Source organism: Amblyomma maculatum, chromosome 9, assembly GCF_055883805.1.
Source record: "Amblyomma maculatum isolate TAMU_Amacu chromosome 9, ASM5588380v1, whole genome shotgun sequence".
Lineage (NCBI taxonomy): Eukaryota > Metazoa > Arthropoda > Arachnida > Ixodida > Ixodidae > Amblyomma > Amblyomma maculatum.
The window spans coordinates 68,874,887-68,898,926 of record NC_139352.1 but is presented as its reverse complement, the minus strand read 5'-3'; the positions used below and the strand labels follow the sequence as shown (position 1 = coordinate 68,898,926).

The following is a 24,040-nucleotide window of genomic DNA, read 5'->3' as shown; positions in this document are numbered from 1 at the left end:
TATTACATACGCCAGCCGCCGACAGTCACGTCTGATCGGCTTACGGCATCACGCGCAGTATCGATTACTTGCTGGCTTGACCTCGGCCCACCCAGACTGGCCAGCCGCCCACGTGCGATCACTGTTTCTCGCTTGTGTGCAGCCTGTCGTGTTCGCAGGGGCCGAAAATCAAGACGAATGAACTGCCATCAGCTCCTATTTTATCACATGCGCCAACCTCGCCGTCATTCTCGGCACCCATATACAACGAAGTCTGGCTGCACCGTATGTACCGAGTGGTACACGCGTTAATTTTTGTTCAGCAAATCACAACAGCTGGAGCTAATTAAGCAGGACCGTAGCAGCAATCGATTAACGTATGAATGTCACGCAGTAACTCTACCCATCGTATTCATTTAGAGGGATGCGAATGACTAAACCAAGGGTGGCCAACCTGCGGCTCCTCGCGGGTCCAAATGCGCCTCGCGGCTATCTCCCCGCTTCCATCTAATTAACTGAGCTGCTCCGGACTGCAATCACGTTATCCGAGCCAAAATTCAGCTTCACGAATGGGACAGCGCGATGCAGATGCGCAATGCATGGACTCTTACTATAGTTTACTATAACTCTTACTAGATGAGTGGCTTTCTCTTTGTATGCCAGCGTTGTCGGACTAAATAAAGAAAAAAGCATGCCTCTTTAACTTCAACGGCGGGTGCAGGTTATCCTAATGATGGACCCCAATTTTATTGTATTTTACTATCTATTACAACCGTTTAACCGCACTCAGAAACGCGGACTTAATGGAAATTTCGTATCGTAATTCTCCTTTCCAACGGTTTCTATTCGCATACATTTTGAAGGCATGCTTTGTATCGACATTATATACGGATAACAGAACAAATACACTTAATGGTGCATGCGCATGCCACACAGTCGGTGATGCAGTACGCGAATATTTTGGTCGCAGACTGTTTTGGCTACGCAAATATACGGTAGTCACGCTCGCATGATTACGACATGCATGGTCAGACATGACGGAATCGTTTGCAGCGGCTGACCAGTTTCAAGGAGATCAGAAGAATAACATTTTATTGCACGAGCAATACGAGGCTCGTCACTATACGAAAAACATGTCCAGGTTCTGAAACTTTGGCTACTTGCCAAAAAAGCGGCGTCATTGATCTGAAGACACTGCTACCTTCCACAAGATAAGTGGCAAGAGCCACATTTGGCAGTACATGGTAGTACACGGTACAGTCACTGCCAGTGTTAACAGGTGACAAAATGGAGAGAAATTTTCCCTTTAATTTTGTAGGAGAAAGCGGGAGTGACAAAATACTTCGATATGTGCGTGTTTTATAATATCGGGTATTTCAATGTATCGATGTTTTCCGCTATATCTAAGTGTTTCATTGCGTTTAAGACTTTCATCATAACGAAACACAAAACAAACGAAATATTCATATTTTCGTTTGTTTCAATGCCCGTTACAATATATAATGAAAAACAAAAGCATGGATATAACGCAATACCCGAATTTACAACGGATATAAAAATCGAAATACTCAAATCCAAGGAAAGACAGTGATATATAAGGAAAAACTCGCTGATAGGTGAAAGCGCGGCATCCTACACCGAAGAAGTTGAACGGGCATTGTACTGATATGACGTAAGTGCCGTATGAAGGCAAAGGGACTAAGAATGAAGAGGAAAAAGAAGAGAAGAAAGAGGAAGGAGATGACTTAAAGGTGAATATGCAGATATTTCATAATCACAACTTTAATTACCCCCATGATCTCAATCGTCGCAGTTTAATTGTGCACATATCATAAGCACACGGCTAACGCATAATTCGTCTCGTGAATATGACCCCCAGAATATCAATATCATGTTAGATAAAGAGGAAGAAAGGAAAAGAAGTAAACAAATTGTGCGTTCTAGACTACATTTACAGGTTCAAATTTTGCAATGAATTTTTTACCTGCTCGACCAGTTCAAATCAAATTTTCTTTGAGTAGACCAGTTTTAGAGCGTAAGTTACGGCTCCCATGAAAAGCATCAAGGTAATCTTGCTCCAGACATTTGACCTTGAACTCTCGTGCTGTGCAGCGAGCATCGTTATATATCTTCATAAAGCTCCAATTGCAACCTTCTCGCGCTGTGCAATGAACACCTTCGTCTTCATGAAGTTTCCTCTGCGCCGCTCCTTCATTTAACCAGGTGCTAGTGATGACGAAATTTATTAAGGAAAGTGAACCTCAGTTGTAACATCCTATAGTGATGAGATTGCTCTTATGCGTGTCGTAACCGGAAGGTGATGCTTCCCGGAGACTTGCAAATCCCAGTTCACCAGCTGCCGTTGGGCAGCTGCATGGGTCAGAATTCCGCAACCTCTCATCGCTGGAGGTCTCCGAGTTGCCAATCGGTTGGTGGAAGGAGCTCAGAGCAAGAAGAAAGAATGTGCGCAAAACCCGCTTTGAGAATGGCGTGAACAGTCCCGGGCGAACCAGGGTTATGTACAGGCAGCGGAGAGGAAGGTTCGGAATCGTAGCTGCAGAGCCACGCCACCTGCTGCAATTTAGATAGAGATTTGTGCGGAATAGAATACGTAAGATGTTGCTCAAAGTAGTACAGAGTGATTTCGTTGTAGAAGACATCTCCAGCGTCTCTTCAGGTGTCGGCGGCTCCTGTTCGGCTAACAAAACCCCGAACCAAATTTAGAATGAGCCGTCTCGTTACTTGGGCGGCCGGCGTGGGCTGCTACCCAGAGAAGCTGAATAGGTCGGATAGGGACGGCAGACCGGCTTAGAAGCGAAAATGCGGATTTGGAAATACGGTCTTTCGCAAATTTTCGAACTACTGTTTTCAAGTCAGTGAAAATATAGGTCGCCGATGAAGCGATAGCTAAGGCTATTTCCGCCTTCTCCGCTTCCGCGGAAGTGGATGAGATGACAGTGCCTGCCGTAAGTAAGGTATCTGCCCAAGAATATGCGTTTTATCCACCCTAGCCGGCCGTCACATTCATTTAGCTTGGGGAAAAACGCCATACACATACTCCATTTGTGCAAGTGCGGGCGAGGCCCGCGAGCGTATAGTATCGGGAGAATTAATCAACCATGCGCCTCGGCGTGACGCAGAAAAAGCCACTCTCGCTAAAGGCAGAGGCCGCAGCTATACCATACAGGCTGCCGAGACCATCGAACAAAGGAAAATCCAGACTAGTCCATTGCCGAGAGCTTACCGAGCGCGGAAGCGGGCCGAGGCCGAAGTGCAGAAGCGACTGCGGCTGCGCGCTCGATGGATTTCGCTCATGAAATTTCGTTCGAGCTTTGTTGAACCTCCACATTTTCTTTTTAATTTTTTTGCACGGTGGTTCTGAGCTTTTCAATCTATTACCCCGAGTCTTCAAACCATCACAGGTGCCGCGGGCTTTGTCCATAATGCTGTTGCTGAGAAGGGAGTCTTGACGGAAACGCGCGCTCCTTACAAAAGCAGGGTTAAAAAACGATGAACACATTTTAGCGCAACGGTTGTGCGTTAAAACGTTAGTGTCGCCTTTTAACCCTGGTTTTGTAAACCCAAGCAGACACGTATTTCTCAAGACATGTTCTAACCAACCCAATCCCATCCAAAAACGTCTTAAGGAAGAATGAACAATTTTTGTACCTGTACTGTCGAGACTGCAGCCATGAAATTAGGAGACGCCTGCTTCTGGGAAAGAGAGCAATGGTTAGCCTTGACCGCCTAGTAAAGAGCAGAGACATTAGTCTGCCAACCAAAATCCGTATAACTCGTGCTATGGTCTTTCCAGTTATGATGTATGGATGCGAGAGTTGGACTGTGAAGAAGGCTGACCGCCGAAGAATTGACGCGTTTGAATTGTGGTGATGGCGGAGACTCTTGAGAGTTCCTTGGACTGCCAGAAGATCAAATCAGTCAATATTGTCGACCATAAACCCTGACTGCTCATTGGAGGGTAAAATTCTAAAGTTAAAGCTCAGCTACTTTGGTCATCTGATGAGAAGAGAGGAGTCGCTGGAGAAAGATTTGATGTTGGGAAAGGTTGAGGGTCGCCGGAGAAGGGGTAGGCAGCGAATGCGATGGTTAGATGGCATCCTCGATGCACTGCAGATGAAGTTATGTGATGTTAGGGGTCACGAAGAGTCGGACACGACTGAACGACTAAACTGAACTGAACTGTCGAATACACGTCAGAAACCCGCGCTTGTGCGTCATAGTGGTTTTTCGCTTCTCTGCGCATGTCTGTATTTTGTTGCTTGTACTTTCGTTATTCTTTCGTGACCTATGTACAGTCTTTGTCAAAAGTGTAGAGTCCAAGGAGTATGCTTCTGATCCACTTCGCGCGGCTTGTAATGCATTTCCAATGTTGCGAATCTCTCGATGATGAGAAGCTTTTTTGTCCTACCGTCTCGAATGGGAAGGACCTCCACTTATGCTAAATCAGCGCCACTACACGGCTCAGAAGCAGACCCCCTGGGCTCAGAACTTTTGACAAAGGCTGTACCTGCAGGCTTCGCTACTTTTGTGCTTTGATATTCCTTATACTCACTTGCCGCCATACGAAGCGGGCACCAGCTAACGGTTAAGAATGGGGAGGCTGCTGTTTATGTGACGAATGTTAATAACGTACCAAATAATTACATACCCATTATTCAATAAATTAAACCACTGGAGCAAGGTGGAAAGCTTCTTTTGGAAACTTACAGAGGATTAGCATATGTGTCGGCCGGAACTTTTAATATATGCAAAAGCATTTCTAGTCTAGTGGCGTGGACAGGAGTTGTGGACAGAGCGTGCCGACAGTCAGTGTCCGCATGAACTGACATTTAAGAAAAGACAAACAAAACATTGCTCGCGACTGGGTTGAGAACCCTCGCCAGAGCGAACAAATCAAATTTCCGGCCCATGTCAAGAGGACACTTATATTTACACCTTTATTATTTATACATATGCACAAGGCTGCTATACTCGGCCATAGCCAAGAGCACATATGATCGGCAAAATAGGAACTGAGAGCAAACGAACATATATAATAATTACAAAGAGGGGGCTGGTAACAAGGGGATACGAAATATAAGTCACCTAGACATGCTTGCCTGCGATACGGGCAACTAAGAATTCAAGGGAAAAAAATCAGGGAGAAGAGGGCGGTAACTTTGGGCGGGTTGCCGCCAGTGGTGACAATCTCAGCGGCACCCGTACCACTTGCAATGTCGACCTGTCGAGCCTTGAAAGAGACTGCAGCGCGGCAACCGCGCAGAATAACTTCCAGGGCCACACGTTTCGAGTGTGCTGGCTGTCCATTGTTTTCTTCTGTTTTTTTTTTTCGCCAGTGTGCCTTCGCAATGTGCCGTCAGGAAGTATATAGAGTGAGATCTGCAGGAGTAATTAGGTCATTTTACTCTTGCCACTAGAGTTTTAGTTCTTAGAATGTTGGTTGAGGGCCACGAATGCACTCCACCACATCCTCATGCGTACGCCAGAGGGCATGCAGTGCGAGCATTTATGGCCCTACATGCAGTCCCGAAATACTGTACACGCGAAGATATATGAAGTAGTAGTGTTCTACAACTATGTAGCATTCTCCTGTATATACATTGTAACTAGACGGTGAACCAGTGAAATGAAGACAGATGGCGATGAGAGATGGTTTTCCAGTTGGCACTTTCTCTCCAAAACCAAATAAATAATTTAATCTCAGCAATAGATAAGTAAAGCTACGTATCTGATTTCCTTAGAAGACCATGGTAACAATAAATGCAGGTTTACAAAGCGGTACACTAAACTGCGATGGTTCACTCTATTTTCAATTTTACGCGAACACTGAGGGGAAATCGAAGATCACCTGCATCAATAGATAAATGCGTTCGATCTATAGCCACAAAGAGAACACTTTCGCTGAAAACGAAGATGAAAAACGGTAAGGAATGAAATACGGTCGCCGCTTGCGGTTTTCGCAAGGAAAGTGAAGGGATATTAAAACAGTTTTTTCGCGGATCTTTAAGGCTATATGCCACACTGCCAATCACGCTCTTAAACGGAGATCAGGAAGTCTGCGGCGATCTTTGACGTGTCAAACGATTGGCGGGGATAATATATACGGCCCATCTTTAAATTCATTTCTCCCAGCAATAAAAGCCTCTTTTAATTGCTGTCGGCCCGGACATATATTATTGTTTGGTTTGTGGGGTTTAACGTCTCAAAGCGACTCAGGCAATGAGAGAAGCCTTTATTAATGTAAACAAGAAGAGCCATATAATCGAATTTTACTGCAAGCGAAAATTAGTTGCAGTTCTTACCAATGGGGGTTGTGCACTACACTTTACTGCTCTTACATGTACATCATTGCATGCTTCTCTTGCTATGGCGCATATGTTTCCTGGCGTTCGAGCTATGTATGTAGTCTCAAACAAACGATATAAAAAACTAAGGGACAGAAATTTATTCTGTGCTTAAATTCGCCTAAAGTTGGCTGTACCCTCGGCCCCCATCGCTCGCGTTCGCAGGCACCCCCTAGTGGAGATCAGTGGCAGGCACACGAGAGCAGTATATAATGATGATGATAACATTTTTTAATGAAATAAAAGCTCGTGATAAGACCCTTTGGGTCGATAAGTGTTTCGTTACTGTTTAGTATTTCCTTGCAATCGATCGAACGCTAAATACACACGTAAATCGTATTACAACGGCTTTTTCAGAGGAAGTGGCCTTTCTGTTCTGTTCCTTTCACAGCCACCAAAATAGGCACTAAGGAAATTATTGACGCGATGATGCTGGAGTTTTTTTAGCTCACATGCTTATGCGATTCATTAAAGCGTTTCGTGTTTCCGTTACCTTGCCTCGTTTTTCCCCTCCTTTCCGACTACCGTGTTTCCGCCAGTCCCATTTTTCATTCCGCCCATAACGCCTTGATTCCATATCATTTCTTTATAGGGCTTAATGGTGTACAGTACCAAGTAAATATTACAGCGCCGAAGCTCAGAGCGCGCATCCGCACAAATAATCCTCAATGCGCGTTTCTTTAATTGATTGGCATTCTTGTCTCTGCGATAATACGAAGACGTACTACTTAAGGCCCGTACACGCATATTCAAATATCATGCTGGCAAAACAGTCCTATAGGTAATCACTTTCCCCGAGTCATCATACGCTTCGTACAACTATATAGCTCGCTTTGTGAAATTGCTCATCGATTTCAGTGAGCCCTGTATACATTCGTGAACTGCTTTGACTTTTGCAACTTCGTCTCGAAACTTCTGTCGAAATTAACGAGGCCGTGGGCGCCATATTCGCTGTTTTAAAGAAAACTGGCTCCGGCCCAACTCCCTTCTCTGCTTCTTCTGTAAGCAGCCAATTCTTACCGCTCGATCGTTGATTTCAGCAAATTAGTTAGGTTTCGCTCAGTTAGTTCCGAGTTAACTTAATTATCATTCCTGTTTCGGCACAAAGATCGATCTGAACGAGTTCACTAAGCTGTGGAGGACGCTGCAGGTAGTCGGTGAAAAACATTCCTCACTCAAAGTATTGCCTTTTTATTGGTACCGGGTGAGATTTGCGACCTGGTCAGATGACAGACAGAGAGAGGGAGAGAGAGAGGAATGGAAAGGGTTGGAGTTTAAGCCCAGCTGTGAACCGAATCATTATCATCATCATCAGCCTAACTACTGGCCAACGCCTCTCCATATCTCTCCAATTCACCCAGCGGTGTGCCACGTACTGCATCAATGGATAATCCCCGCCAACTTCCTATCTCATCCGCCCACCTAACTTCCTGTCATCCCCTGATACGCTTGACTTCTCTTGGAATCCAGTCACCCATTGAATCAGTCACCGTTAGCGACCATTGCTTATCTTGCCTTTGCATTGCTCGTCCATATATATGCCTGCTTCTTCTTGACAGAAAGGAAAAGAAGAATAGAAGGGGGGGGGGGGGGGGGGGGGTTGAGTATAAGGTGTGCTGGTTACATTGGAAATTAATTATGCACCCTATTGTTGTAAAAAAAAAATTACAAAAATATAGTGGGACCGCCCTCCTAAACCGTCACTTCCGATAGTGACTCTTAAATGCGCCTCTGGAAAAAAAGGAACGCCGAAAGTTTTGCAAGTGCCCGAAGAGCGCGCTCTTAACACATTGAAATCAGACCCGAATCGTTTAATGTAAGTAGCACTTTCACTGCATATGCTTTTTCCTGAGACGAACATAGGGCCCGTGATTAGTCCATCCTCCGAGCGGCAAAACGATATTTGCTTTCTAACCAAATATATATATATGACATCGATATTGTCATCACAAAAAGGGCTACGTGGATTTTGCGACATATGACCATCGACGCCACTTGTTGGAGAGAGACTGTTCGCGAGAAGCATCAGCAGCCCTTTCATTGTGTTTTTCATCCGTAAGTTTGTGGGATGTGTGCATGTAATAACGAAGCGTAACAATCGGCATCGGGCGAACCATTTCATTCGGCAAAGCCATATGGGTTATCTTTCGTATGTTATCAGAGACGATATCGCAGTCACCTGGCCTGATCCAGAACTTTGTGATCTCCCGATACAAAGGGGAATGGCCGCATCAGCATCAGCATCAGCATCGAATACCTTCAGCGAGTGTAATATAAAATATTCAAAGGTACTGTCGAGTTTTAATAACCGCGCTGACCGCGCTGCACGGACAGTGGAGTACGCGGACACCTCGCCCTGAATGTGCAACGAAATAACAGAAACGCGAAACCAAATTTTCTCAGCAGTGTATTTGCGGGAATAAGAGAGGATTGAGACACACTTTTATGAAAACTAGATACTTAACATACCTGCGAAGCTGGCCTAGATGAGGAAGCCGAAAATAAAGCATTGAAAACGGGCGCCACAGCGTTCTGACATCCTGGCGGCGTGTACAAGAACCTGAACGAACGCGCGTGCTCGCCAATCCAGCAGCGTAGCCGCACTTCCCCTCGTCTCTCGGTTCGGTGGCCGGTTTCGCCAGTTTCGTGGTTTCGTTACGCCTGCTGGCAACATGTTTCTCCGGCGGCCGTCGCTCGTCGTGTCAGCGGCGTTGCTAGCGTTGTTCTTCTGGTTTTGATTCCCGGCGCTTGTGTGTGTGTGTACGAAGGAGCGCGCCGTGGAAAAACCATGTCTTCGTCGGCGGGCCAATGGAAGGTCGTGAGCGGCAAATCGAGCAAGAACAAGGCTGTGGCTGGTGGCGGCGGCGATGGCAAGATGTCCAAGGCTCAAAAGAAAAAGCTCGCCGAAAACATGCCTCGCATCGAGCCTCTAGGTGAGCAGTCCACGTCACCCACGTGTGCGGAAAAGACGTGGTCACCAGGCAATGCCGCGCTGGCCGATCGCCTCCGTGCACTGCGCACAAATTGAATCTCCATGACCACTACGGTGTGGGGCTTCAGAACGTAGCAGGAAACGGCAGCATACCCCATGCTGCTGCTCGGATTTTGAGTGCGTACGCATGTAGCCTTGATTGACGTTGACCTGCTGCGAGCTGTCCTAAACCAACTTACGGGGGAAGGTGTGAGGGGAGGAGGGTGATCAATGCGATGACAGAAGCTGTCGCGATCGCCCTTAAACAGAAGCTGTCGCGATCGCCCTTAAACGTTTTACTAACTTCAAGGCAGCGTAGTGAAACGCTTGGAGAGCAAGTTAAACATTGACATGAGGTGATCCGACTTGTAAAGCTCAGCGCCTCTATAAACAGAGCATTTGCATGCTGCACTTTATCTATGCTGCTTAATTCGTAGACGTGTGCTAGGAAATAAACCCACTTTGACAATCAATACTGTTTACGAATGGTGCTGTAAGTGGACGACTAGTAAAGTTTCCTGTTCCCCAATTACTTATAGAGACTGTGTATATATCGCTTGTGACTTTGAGGCTGTACAGTACATATCAAAATGCAGTTAGAAAGCTGGGCTGTGTGGTTATATATGTGCTTTTGGTCTCCGCAAATGCATTGCAAATGTATCGTGGGCTGCATAACCATAAGCACCAGATGCTGAATGTATGTGACTGAAATGTAGGTCAAGCGTTCTGTAGGAAATATGAAGGGGTCAGGAAGTTGTCCCTTTTGCTTGTTGTGCTTTCTGTATTCATTTGCATACCTCTTATGTTCATGTCATGCATAGAAGAATGTTACATAATGACTAAGTGTTCATGCACAGAGTCGCAATCACGCTTGTAATTTGAGCATATTTATTTATCTTTTTTTTTTTCGAGGTACATACTAGACTGATATTTCATATTGGCGCATAAACGAAACTTTACAATTCACACATAGCACATGTCATGACTACATTGTCTACATGAACGCTTTAGTAAAGTTAGCTGAAATACAGCCATCATTCTTTCATGTCAACTCAAGATTATACTATGTAAACAGGAAGGAACATCCCATAGCCATTCAAAATGCCGTGCATGTAATGTAGACTTCATGCCATGGCACAGGAACCTAAGTCAAATGTAGCAAAAAAGCCTGGGCTGGTTAGTGGTCCAGGTTATTCTGAACCACACTGCACGGCTCTAGGACATGAACACAGAACTGAGTGAACAGAGCTTAAATTTACCACTGTATTGTTACTTGGAGGCTCTTGTATACCTACATTTGAAGACAAAGACCAGGAGCTAAGCATTTGATAATGCAGGTGAAGGAATTACTGAGGCATGAAAACATCCAGCTTAAACTATAAGAGTTCGTCATTTATTGCAATGAAACTGAGGAAAAAAAGAAACAACTGATGTACGACAGGGAATACTCAGATGAACTTTTTCATATGCAAACAAAATGTTTAATATTTTATGGAGAAATCTCCAAAGCTCGCACTTCAACTTCTCTGTTCCGAGTTTGTGTCCAATTACATGGCAGTGCATTTGAAGCTATCAAACACTATGCACATGGAGGAACCACTGTGTACGAATGGTGGAACGAATGGACCACAGAAATGTATCGAAACCTTGAATGCAATAGCATTAAAAGCCTTGTGCAAAAAATCCTCTGTTGTAAGCATAGGCAACATTGGCATTGTGAAACAAAAATCGCAGGCATGGCTCTGGCAGATGGCAGGTGATGTGGCCGGACAATTATTGGTCACTGGGTCGTGTGACATCATGAGACCATGCGACATGCCAGGAGCTGCCGACTCGATGGCACGGAAAGCTATCAAGAACACTCATAGGATACAAGAGCAAAGCAATGACTGGAATGTAGATGACGTCTCCTCATTTTAAGACTCTGAAAAAAAAATAAAAAATTGGCAGAGGCTTAGCATGGTTAAGCCTAGAGGTTTGCTAAAGCAATACTCCTTGGCTATGCTTAGGTTCGGCTTGTGGTTCACCTTGGTGGTACTTTTGGTTTCCCCTTTGTGGTAAAGCAGGAGTCAGACATGGGTTCCACTTCTCTTTTTCTTCTTCCTCAGCCCACATATAAAGCCCCACTTCAACCAAGCCATATGAACGTGCCTTAGTGGCCTATCGGGGCAACGTGAATGCCAGGGTCCTAGCAGGCTGATTCTGACATAGCCATCCCATGTGAAACGAGAGACCGAAGTTGGCAGCTCCTGCTAGCCCACACCCTAGTGTCACGTGGAGTGTGACGTCACAGCGTCACGTGGGTAAAACGTGGCTACCGGCCGCGCTACGCTGAAGGTTCGAAACCTAGAGTAAAAAAGAAAAAAGTCTGGTGCAAAGTGCATTTTACCAATTAGGATGCTCTCTTTAGCTAGATTACTACAGAGATGTGGTTGTATGGGCTGAAATGTGGCATTGCCATTGCATACTACTTGTGCTTCCTGGTAACTATTTCTCAAATAATTTGTTGCATTGCGTTAGCTTGTCTGCATGAAGGTTTTGGGCACAGTTGATTTGAAGTACTGGATCTACCACTTGGGTAGCAATGTAATCCTCCAACTGTTGTATCTGCTAATGTCTCAACACAGGCTGGTTAGTAGGTTTTCATTTTGATTCCATCAGTGTTGAGAAAGCATCACCAAAACGGGAAAGAATGGACAATGTAGGCACTGCCATCGTGGACAGTGCTGGAGTTGTCATTTTTTTTTTTTTTTTGACTGTAGTTGTGTTGTCCATTGTTTCCTTTGTGGAACTTTGACTCTTTTATTGCGGTAGTTGGAAGCCTCACAGTTGTTGTTGCAGCAACTTTTGCTGACGTGAAGCTTGTGCCTTTTTAAGCTTCAGACAATTTTGGTAAGTTCATGCTATCTTTGCTCACAAAACTTTGCATTATAATGGACCTTTAATGAATGCTGTGTGCAGCTTGAATCACTTTTATTCCAAGTTTGGATAAAATTCTCTGCATAACACATTTTACGGAAGCGAGCTGATTGTTTACATTGTGTTTGACACTCTTTGGCACCAGCTTGACTTGCGACATAAAAATCTGCGATCACCATCATCATGAACAATATTGCTGACACCAGCGATGTTAGCATCATCATCACACTGCCTTTACTTCAGTAGTGTTGTTGTTAAACCACAGCTGCTGTATCTGAACAGTGTGCATATGTACGCCAATAGAACAACTTTGTTTCATACCGGGTATTAATGTGAGTGCCGATGTATGGTGGGTGTAGGTTCTAATGCCTCTCTCTATGTGTCACGTCTATGCAGCCCCTCTGAAGGAGAGCACCACACTGTACGATGCCCTGCAGGAGAAAGAGGAGCAGAAGAAGCCAGCTGTTGCCCCCCCTCCACCCAAGCCAGCTAAGAAGCCACCCAAGAAGAAGCCAAAGGAAGCCAATGCGCAGCAGGCCTCCAATCTCAAGGCCCTTCTCAACAAGGTTGGCTGAGCCTGTGCAGTCAGGAATTGTGTCCTCTGTGCATACTCTTTTGAGTGTCCCATAACTGTTTTTTGGTGATCCGAGCGCTTTTGCACTCTTTGCTTGCACAGTTGCTTGTAGCTGCTGTGAAGTCACAGGTTTTGTGGAAAAAGATTTCTCCTCAGTGTATTTTGGGCTTTTAAGATGTGGTTTCTATCACTGGAAGCACTAAGCCGATATTGAAATATGTTGGCAATACACTGGCCCTATATTAATCCAGCCATTGCCACTATAAAACCAATATTGGGCCTACTGTTTGTGCTACTTGGGATATACTGGGCACTGAAATCTCCATGAGTGGCACTGGGTGAACTGAACTACAATGCAACCAATTTCTGTGATGTTAAAAGGAGAAGAAAAAGGAAAAAAATATATGAGAGAAAAAAAAACAGCGGTGTGATGTATTGGGCAGAGCTTGTTAATTAATGGGTTTGTAGTCCACATGGAGTAGACAGCACTTGCTGTTTTCTTCATGGGCTTGCACAAGCATCATTTAGCTCTTTATTTGTACCCTGTCATTGAGTGGGAACATACGTCGCTCTAGCTGGTATTATTCTTCGTCTTAGTTTAAAGGTACCAGGTTTGCTTACGAAACACGTGGAATATTTGCACACATGCAAAAGACACTGCACCTTAGTCAAATAATTCTTTAATGTGAAAGTTCAATCTGAGCAGGTTCAAAAGAAAGGCTCGACAACCAAAAAAAAAAGCAAGCTGTTCACCTAGTCAAGCATTGCTGTTTTATCGACCAGCTTTGTATTTTTTAGCAGAGCTGATGCACTCTTCGTGATCCTTGCTTACACGGTGTGGCAGGGTGCCTCTCATAGCCTGAGTCACTTTTGGACGTTAAACCCCATAAACTAAACCGTGCCTTCTTCCCCTCCCTTGCAGGTCTCTGTGTCTGAGGTCTCTCAGCTGGTGTCGGGGGACAAGGCACGCTTCCCAACCAACCCTCTTTTGTGGGCCAAGGATCTGGCTGCCTACCTCAACAACCAATTTGAAGGGGCGCCCGCTGCCGAATCATTGCCTCCCTTTGAGGGCAAGCCATCTGGTTGGTTCTGTAATTCTTGCTTGTTATAGTGGCTTTTTGGCTATGAAGTTTAGTTATTTCTATTTGCTGTTGGTACGGCTGCACTCTCCAGGCTGCAACTCCCAAGTTTGCCAGGTGTTAGCAAATGATCTCAAAGCCTCGCAAGGTCGAACTAGGACTTAGTAGTTTCGATGGGGATTTAGCTAGACTGCATGCAGTGCTTTTACAGTAAAAAATTAAAGAAAAAAAGTGCAGTGGTTTAGCTTGTGGTTAAACCTGGAGTTACGCGAAAGCAATCTGCGTGGCTACGCTTAGATTCGGCTTCAAAGTAAAGGCATGGCCTATGCGCATAGTAGTTTACTCTATGGTTTAAGCTTTATTTCTGCCATAGGGGAATCACTTCACATATGAGCACCCCTTGCTTCTCGTCTTTGCCCATTATCATTCGGGTGTACATAGAAGACTTCTAGTGGTATGACATCTCTACGTCGAACTCCAGGGCACATTGTCACGTTCAACACATGTCACATTCATGACACATTCATGAATGTGTCACAGTGGTCACATATGATTACGTCAGCATGGGCAGCATTAACTTTCTACGATATGCTTCGTAGCACCCCCAAGGCATTTAATAGTGTATCACTGGTAGACTACATTGTGTTACAAGGTGGACTGCTGTTGAAAGTACTTCACTGGAAAGGTACAGAACTAGAGGCATGGAAATGTTTGAAATCTTCTTATAGTGCATTGATTATCATTGCATGTGATTTGTAGAACAAATATAATAGTAGTAGTGGGCGTTTATAATTTTTCAGGACAGACCAAATTCATTTTCAAGCTTTTGAATAGTTTTCAATTAATTTCTGCAAAATTTGCAGAGTAGAGTACTCCTTTTTTCAGTGACTGTTTAAGCCTGTTTATCAAACCCTGCGTTCATGCCCAATATTGAAGGTCTTGGCTCAAACTCCCACCGACCCCTCTCGTACAGACTTCATATGCTGCCTTCGTGTTGTGTTTCCTTTGGCGGAGACCAGCGAGGGCTATATTTCAGTGCTCAAAATGAGCATGTGTCATGCTTTTGGTGCTGCATTTTTACATGTTGCTTACGAGACAAGCATGTTCCGCCCATCCTGCTTTGGTTCAGTCTGCTCGGGCGGCGGAAATCGCCAGGTGCGACAAAATATAATTTCATGGAGCATCCACCCACTTAATTGATGGTACATGAGTGATGGGCTAGATGAAAGACAAATCCTAGGCATTGGCTTGATGTGTCGTCTTTTCCCATACATTGTTTCCATACATACATTGTCTGGAGGTTTAAGAAACTAGGGGCTATAATCCGCTGTAATTTGTAGTCATCATTGCTCTTGCCATAAGCAGTTATTGCACGCAGGCATTGGACTCTTCATAGATCATCAATTCATCGCTAACTGATATTCTCTCATTTTGGTTGTCATGAAATGTTTTGCAGGTTTCCCTTTGAACGAACTGCCGGCGGGCGTGCGGCGCCACTTTGAGGATGTGGTGTCGGCGACCACGGACGAAGGCCGGGCCTTGCTGTGGGAGCACTGCCTGAACGGGGCTCTGCAGGCTTTTTCAGCTCCTACCAGTGGCGGCTCAAACACCAGCGTAGGTGGTGGCAGCGTGATGGGTTTCTTACTAGGCCTACAACTGCTGGCCACCCGGTACCCGCACGTCGTCACGGAAGTCTTGCCCAAGGTGATATCCGTACACCTTACTATGGTCTATGGCTGGCCATAGTGACTATGGCCCGTCAAAGTCACTCGGTGGCAGTAGAGAATGAAACACCAATTGAAATTAGAGAATTTTACTGTTTGTGCTACTGTAACCTGGATGCGGTGAGCCTCTCCAACATATCAAATTCTCTATGGCTGGCCATAGTGACTATGGCCTGTCAAAGTCACTCGGTGGCAGTAGAGAATGAAACACCAATTGAAATTAGAGAATTTTACTGTTTGTGCTACTGCAACCTGGATGCGGTGAGTCTCTCCAACATATCAAATTCCTCAGTATTATGAAGTTTCTCAATTCGCTAACACCATCCCCATTTAAACTTAAACTTGTGCATTTATGAGCTCCATGCAACGAAGGTGTCTAGGCAGTTCACCTTTATGTGACGAACCCACTGTGCCGGTTATGTATTACTTAACTAAACTTTATCTTACTGAAATTCAGCGAAGTTTTGTTGTGGATGCTTACCAAATTGCCTCCTTATGGCAATTCTGTTGAGGGACAGTATAGATACTGTTCCCCAATACTGTTCGCAAAACAATAAATGCCTGGGCACACTTAGGAAGGGACGTGTGAGAGGAAGTCCAGTAAAAAAACAGAACTGCACAGAAAAGGCGGGACAAGAGAAGAACATAGGACGAGCGCAGTTTTACAAGGCGCATTGCTTTTCGAAGGAAAGGGTACATAGAAAGGAGCCCCATGTAGAAAAAATGAAATCTAGTAGAATGCGATGGGGGGCTAACTGGTAAGGCATTATTGAAAAAACAGAACTGTGCAAAAAAGACTGGACAAGAGAAGAACACAGGACAGGAGATAAGAAGAACACAGGAACACAAGACAGCACACTTGTGTTCTTCTTTTCTTGTCCCGTCTTGTTTGCGCAGTTCTGTTTTTTCAAGGATGCCTCACCATTTAGCCCCCCATTGCACTCTATTAGATTTCTTTTACATGGGGCTCTTTTCTATGTACCTTTTTCTTCAAACAGCAATGAGGCATCCTGTTCAGCACTTCCGCTTATCAAAAAGTACTGCACTGTTAATAATAATAATAATAATAATAATAATAATAATAATAATAATAATAATAATAATAATAATAATAATAATAATAATTTATTAGGGCTGCATTCCTCGTATTCTGATGAACAAATTTAAGTGCGCTTTGCGACTGTATAGTGAAGAGTTATTTTTTTTTGGCACCTGGTGGATCAGCTTTGGGTAAATAGTCGTGATGATGGTGTCGTGTGCTCCGTTTCTGCTCACACCATGATACTTTCGAAACTGACTCAGGCCGCCGTTCTTTCAGATGAGCCAGCTGCGTTCTCAGAACCAGGGTCGTCCAGTGGCCTGCCTGACCCTCCTCTGGGCGGCCTCCCAAGCAGGACTGACCAGTCTTGGACATGGACTCGCTGGTCAGTAGCATGAAATCTGCATTTTGATTACATAGAACCCTGTTTTATTTTGTGCTGTCTGTGTGTGTAGAAGGGTTGAGTAAAATCTGACTCTGTAGTTTGTGGAGGTAAATCTACTCTCTTTGTTAAGTTTTCTGAAGTTTTTGGCGGGATGGTGGATACATCTGCCGCTCTAATCTGGGGAGTCATAGTATCTCGTTTTATGATGTCAGTGGATCAAACTGGTTCGACTGTGAGGTACATCTGTCGGGGTCCCTAGAGAGACAAAAAGCTCGGGCTGAGTTGTGCGCCAATTTGCTCTCCTCTATACACTGGCGGTCAGGTTTTTACACCAGCTGTTTAATATCAGCGTGGCCTAGATAAAGTTGATCTCACTCGGCAGAACATTTAACTTTATCGGCAAAAGGACTACTTTCGCCCAAAAAATCGACCCTTTGTAATGAAAAAAAATCGTAAAAATGAAATTAGGGTTTAGTCACCGCTGACAGTTTTCATGTGTAGACTGCGGTCCATCGAGGCAGTTTTGCTTATGTAGACTCCCAAAGCTAGACTACAAGGCCATTGGTTTCAAAAAGGGGATCACGCCTGTCTGTATAAATATCGTGAGTTTACGTTGAAAGATGGAAAAATTAGTTACTAATGCATTTTTCTTGGCAATGTGTCCTTGGCTACATATCCTAAAATGGCCACAAAAATTGATTGGTCTCAACGAATTTGTCCCCAATTTGTTCTAGTATCATTTGCTGGACACTTCTTTTGAGTGCAGCAGTCTCTTGCGTTGGGATTGCAAAGGTTTTTGAATGAGTTAAAACTGGAACAAATTTGTGTTGCAATTCAATATAATTTGGCCCTTTGGGTTTTCGCAGTTGCACTGAATAAAAAGGTCAATTTGATAGTGCTGAATCAGTGGCTTTTAGTTTTGTGTGCTAGTCTCTTTAATTAATTTATGCTCCATGAATCGCTGCTGTACTCACTCAGCTTGCCATTTTTTCAGACCCGAGATTTAACTTTACCAGTTTTTCCCATCCACTGCTCACCATCACAGACGTATTAGGGCACTTATTTATTTATTTATTATTTATTTATCGACATCCTCAAGGCCAGTGGAATTTTTAAGGGGAGTGTTAAAAAAATTTTAGAGGTTATATAAACTAAAATGAAAAGCAAGACTTGAGCTCCTGGTTATACATTTCTGGTTAAACTAGCAAGCACACGGAATGCAAGACCGAAATAACATTGGTAATTTAGAACAATATTAATTTGTTATGAGCCTGAGCATACAATGTTAGCTAAATTGGTACGTAATCGCAAGTTGTCTTGAATGCTAGCTGTCGGTCTGGGAAGGGGATTCCAATCTGCTGATGTGTGGGGAATGAATAACTGCAAACAAGCTTTGGTTTGTTATAACTCTATGCTGACTTTGTGAGCACGGTCAAATGGAGGTGAGATGAAAGGTGGAGCAGATATATAATTTCATATTGTAGGATTGGGCAATTGTAAAACATTCTATGAAATGAGCATGACCATGAGTATTTTTGATGGAAGGCTAAAGGCTGAATTTGTGCACATACGCCCATCACCAAAGTGCACTACCAAATTACATTGTCTCTAAGTCTGGGTACTGGGGCTCTTTATATACATCAACACAGACGGTCAGAAATGACATCGGCCAAACTCCGCAAGGTGGGGGACCAGATAGGTCGCATGGTTCGCCGAGGTTCTAACAAGCGCGGGGGGTTACGATGCAAAGATGCCTTGCGGCTGGCGCATGGCTTTGTAACCAGTCGAATTTTTTATTTGACTCTGTACCTCCACCTACGGAAGCAAGACGAGGAAACACTCAAAGTCATCCTCCGCAAATTATTAAACGGGCTCTCGACCTCCCCATGAAGACCTCCAATCAGTGTCGCCTGGGGCTAGGCATGATGAACACATTTCGGGAGCGGCGGGAAGCCCACCTGACTAACCAATATTACGCGTCTCTCGAAGATATCATCGGGTCGCCGCCTCCTTGTCCGACTACATATCCAACATAACACTCTCATAGAAGAGCACGTACGCATTCCATCACAGTGGAGATGCGCCTTTCACGTACGCCCTTTTCCCGCGAACATGACCCAAGAGGACCATAATGGCTCTCCTGGATCTCCACTATAAATTAAAACCTTCCGTATTTTATGTGGAAGCCTCCGGCCCCCACCATAGGAGATGGTATACAGCTGCAGTCATCCACCAGTCAAAGCCATTAAATGGGCTTACTTTCGAGCCCAGGACATAATACACGCGGAGGAGGTCGCCATTGCGTTGGCTGCATCTCTATCAACTTCCAAAACAATAATTTTCGATTCGCGAGGGGCCTTTCGGAATGTCAAGCAAGGCTGGGTACCGTACCTAGCCTACCGCCTTCTACAAAACTGCGTATATACCGGTGACCCTGCTCACTGGAATATTGCTTGGGCTCCTGCACACATGGGACTTGAAGGAAATTAGGCAGCTGACACTGTCGCTCACGCACTCTCTCACCGGGCATTCCCCTCTGACCCCGACAATCAAGAATTACAATTCACTCCTGCCTACTCTTTCAAAGATATAATTCTTCACTGCCAATCTGGCCATAGTCTTTATCCTCGCCCATGTAAAGGTCTCCCAAAGGCGGTGGCGCGGCTTCTTTTCTGTCTTTATACTAATACTTTGCTGTGCCCGGCAGCTCTAAAACACTTTGAGCGTTCTTTCTCGGGCAGCTTTCTGCACTGTGCGGAGAAGTCTTCAGACATCTACCAGATGGTGTAGGCCTGCCCATCCAATTCTGCTATTTCCCCTAACCCCAACACCACCTGGGAGGACTGGGAGGCGACCCTGCTTGGCTGCTCTAACCTGCAGGCCCAAAAGGCCTTTGTGGAGCGTGCCCGGGCAGCGACCGGCGCCACTGGAGTCCCTTACTAAGGACTCCACCTAGTGCTTGTGAGGACCAGCCCCTTAAAGGTTGATCCAATCAAACCTCATGTACATGCTCATTTCGAGTTATTAATTGTCTGTTCCTCCTCCTACTCTGCATGCCCCTGCCACTCAGTCCCATATTGCCCTTATTGCTCAGGCCCTGGACAGAGACCCTTATTGAAGCGAAAGCTTCGCTGCATTAAGTAAAGCAGTAGTCACATAAATCTCAGTCTTGCCTTCAAGTGACCTTGACAGATACGGCACATTTCCTTTCTTATAAATTAATTTGCAATTGGAGAAAACTAGCATAGTGAAGCTTAATTGAAGCAATTAAGCTTCACTATGCTAGGTAGAGCCGGTTTTTGCATGGCACTAAATTTGCCCTTCAAGTGACCTTAACCTAATCAAGTGTGAGTGTCCATGATTTTGTGGTGTTTACCCAAATGTATTGTGCACCTTCCTTTCCCCAGAACCTAACTTAAACGGAGAGGCAGCCCTGTGCTGTGCGATGTTAGCACATGTTAAAAGGCCCCCAGGTGGCCAAAATTACTCCGTAGCCGTCAACAACGGGACCTCTTTCACTGTTTCCACTCTCACTGTCACCTTCCCTCTTCCCTCATGTGACAGATACTGCGATATTTTTTTCTTATAAACCAATGTACAGTACGAAAAAAATAATACGAAAACATGACCTTTGACCTGGTTAAATGTCCACCACAGAAACACCGTTCTGTGGTGCCCACCAAAAAGTATAAGGTGCCTTCCTTTCCCAAAAACCTAACTTAAAGAAAAAAATTCTGAAAAAACTGCAGACTGAAAACGCGATGTTACAGGGGTATCGCTGTAACACTCACAACTTTCGCTTCATCACTTAAGTTCAAGCCATCCTTAAACCCTCACAATTTTATGCAGTGTGGCTGGAGCTGCTGATGCCCGTGATGGGGACGCGTATGTGCGCCCCCTACGCTGTGGAATCCCTGTCAGCACTGCTCGCACGCTACCCCGCCTCCGAGGACGGGGACGCAGCAGCCGGTCAGGCGTGCAACCTCGGCATGCGGTCACTCTTTACGTTCATGGACGTGGTGTACGGTAGCGGGCCCAGGCTACCGCTGTCGTCCGAGCAGGGACGCGTCCTGCGCGACCAGCTGTACCCGCGCTTGCGCCATCTGTGCTACGCAGCCGAGACCAACCGTAGTGCCTACTTCCCTTCGTACCTGCGCCGTTTGGGAACGGGTTCTTCCTTGCTCAACGCGGAGGTGAGTCTGCAGTGTGTGTGGCCGGCCCCTCTCTCAAAGGAACTGTGGTCGGATACAACCGAAGAATGCAAATGCTCCTCAAAGAAAGCCCTTGAGTCATTGTTGTCTCGAGGGCCCTCTTTGTGCCTTTTTAAGGTGTCTACACCTGTATTCTGGGGTTGTATCTGACTGTTTAGACCATACCGTGATGTTTGGTTTAAACTCGGATGATTACTACCTTTCTTATGTACCTATGAAAGGAGCCAGCTGCCATTGATGCAAAAGAAAGCATGAGGAATTTTTTTGTTGTTGCTGATTAATGTGGAATACTAATTACAATGTAGAAGAAGAAACAACCGCATGTTACCGGTTGGGTCCGAATAGGCAACCTCCGAATATCACTTAGAATGCTCTGCTAAGTGACGTACAGTGATGGCTGTTCAGTCTTCCACTTTCTTAAGCGTTTATGTTTCTTGTAGCTTATCCTTGAGTGTGTTTGTCAGTGCCATTCTTATTCGTAGCAATGGACAGGGTGTTGTCTGTGTTTAGCATTCTCTGGTTGCAGATGTGCGGACATGAGTTGCGATGGGTAGCCGCTGACGGGTAGACGTGCCTTCTCTCCTGTCCTGTGCTGTGCAGTTGCTGAGTAGCCTGGAGGAGTGCCTGTGCCGGGACCCCGAGTGCTTGTCCGTGTGGCGGCAGCTGTTCGTTATCCAGGCTCCGCAGTCGCTGCGGCTTCTGCAGCACCTGGAGGCCAAGGACGCCTGGCGACACTTGCCCAGGCCCACTCAGCGGCGCCTGCAGGCCACGCTGGTGTCGTGGCGCTCCACCACCGAGGCCAAGGAGCCAGCCCTCAGGGACGCCCTCGCAGTGTGCCAGGTAAGCACACCCCCCATGCTTCTCGTTCGTGGAGGTCCATTGATTAACCTTGGCATTGTTTGAAAATTTTCTAACAATGCTATGAGGGTGGCGCGGTTTGAAAAAAGAGAGAGAAAAGTTTAGATTTTTCAATCCATTTCCTGACTTGGCTTTAGGAAGCCAAAGTAGTCACCACTCTGCCCGAGAAGAGTAGTTTAAAGGCATGGAGGAAATAGCGAGCTAGCTGATGGTTGAGGGTGGATGTCTGCTATAGCTGCCTTCTTTATAAAAGGTATGCTTCCGGAAAAGACCGATCGAGTCATTGTGTTCTTTTTGAAATGCGGTCGTTGGGCCAACATGATACCAGTGCATGCTAGGGCTACATTGATGTTGTGAACTGGTGGAGTTCAGGCCAACGGCTCTGAAAAGCTCGACCTATGGAATTTCTCCTGAGCGCTCTTGCAGATTGCAACGGCTCTGAAAAGCTCGACCAGTGGAGTTTCTCCTGAGCGCTCTTGCAGATTGCTGGCAAAGCAGGAACCGTAAGCTGATATAAGTCTTAGAGCTGAATACAGCTATGCTTCTCTTTATGTTACCTGTGCCTAAAATGACCAACACAAGCGTCTCCATTTGATATGTTCGTAATTTGAAACTCATCAGTGGCGAGCAACTGCCGAACCCTTTTAGGTATCTCCCTCAAGAGCATTTACCAGCCAGCGGGACTGACGAATTTTCTGAAATTTGTGTGTGGGACAAGTGCGGATTGTGGATTCACCGATTATCACGGCTGGAAATAATTCGTTAGTGTTGTTTTCGTAACAGTCACCCAAATTTTACAACTGTAGTAATAACATCGCAGTGTGCTTATGGAGTATAAATGAGCAGCGAGGTCGGTGAGTCAGCAGCCTCTTGGCATTCCTGAAGGTGGCCAACAGCGCTCTTCATTGATGCCATTTGTGGGAAACATAAATTAGGCCATTTTGCTTAATGCTTGTTGTCCTTTTTAGCTAAATCGATTGCAAATTAACAGGACGCAGGTACGTTGGGGGAGACGAGCTGGTGCAGTATATTTGCATTGGCTTTCGGGTTTTTCTCAGGCGGGCAGATATGCTGATTGAATTTCTTGCAGCGTTTATCACAGTGAGCAAATAAGCTCCTGTCGTTGATGCAGGAGGCAACAAATTATTTGCCTAGCATGGCTTGCACTTTACGTCATAAGGAAAGACAGCAAAACAGGCAATACTTTCCTGCAGAGAAACATATGCACTTGAGAAACGTTTGCATGTGATAGGCAAATAGCTTCTTTGGTTATTTCTTTTGTCAGTTGATGACCTGTCTGCAAAATAAAATGCAAAAGAAAGCGAGCATCAGACATTCAAATCATCACCTACACAATGCGTATGGAGCTGCAGGACCTGTGTCAGCACACTGGTGTGCAGAGCAAAGTGCAAATGGTAATTGATGACGGTCGGCCAGAGCGACAGGTGAGGCGCAGTGATATTGTAGTCCTTGCCAATGACTACATTTTCATGCCAACTGCTACGCTGCTGCTGGCATAGCTCTTCCAGTCGCATCTGTTTGTCACAGTTCAGTTCTTCGTCACTTGCATGGTGGTTCTCGATAACTGCGTGACTTACTTGGCTGTAACAGCACCATTTGGTAGTTTTCCACGCATGGTGGAAAGGGCCAAGTGCAAGTCTGAACAGATATATAAATTATAGAACGGCGCTCAACTCTGCAGAAATGGCAAAAGCTACTTTACAGGACTGTTTTCACTAACCGTATCGTCATTTTCATCCCTACTATCATAACTATCGCTTTCACTACTGTCATTATTATCAATCTCACTGACTGCATCGTTGTTGTCAGATTTCCTTGTCTTCCCTTTTGCATGGAGATTGAACACTCAGGAGCGGGGAAATGAGGCACTGAAATGAGAAAGGTTCTTGCTTAATGGCTTGTTCGATCTAGTTCT

General features: G+C 45.3%; 1 protein-coding gene across 1 annotated transcript in view; it reads left to right on the top strand.

Moving 5' to 3' along the window:
* Positions 1 to 8,973: 8,973 nt before the first annotated feature.
* Positions 8,974 to 24,040, top strand: part of Tmem214 (Transmembrane protein 214) — a 32,084-nt gene continuing 17,017 nt past the window's right edge. The window contains exons 1-7 of the mRNA XM_084578967.1: positions 8,974 to 9,277; positions 12,631 to 12,800; positions 13,731 to 13,890; positions 15,344 to 15,591; positions 16,930 to 17,035; positions 20,885 to 21,228; positions 21,847 to 22,086. Of these exons, the coding sequence (XP_084435093.1) occupies positions 9,133 to 9,277; positions 12,631 to 12,800; positions 13,731 to 13,890; positions 15,344 to 15,591; positions 16,930 to 17,035; positions 20,885 to 21,228; positions 21,847 to 22,086 (1,413 nt within the window). The 5' untranslated portion in view covers positions 8,974 to 9,132. The remainder of the gene's footprint in view (positions 9,278 to 12,630; positions 12,801 to 13,730; positions 13,891 to 15,343; positions 15,592 to 16,929; positions 17,036 to 20,884; positions 21,229 to 21,846; positions 22,087 to 24,040) is intronic.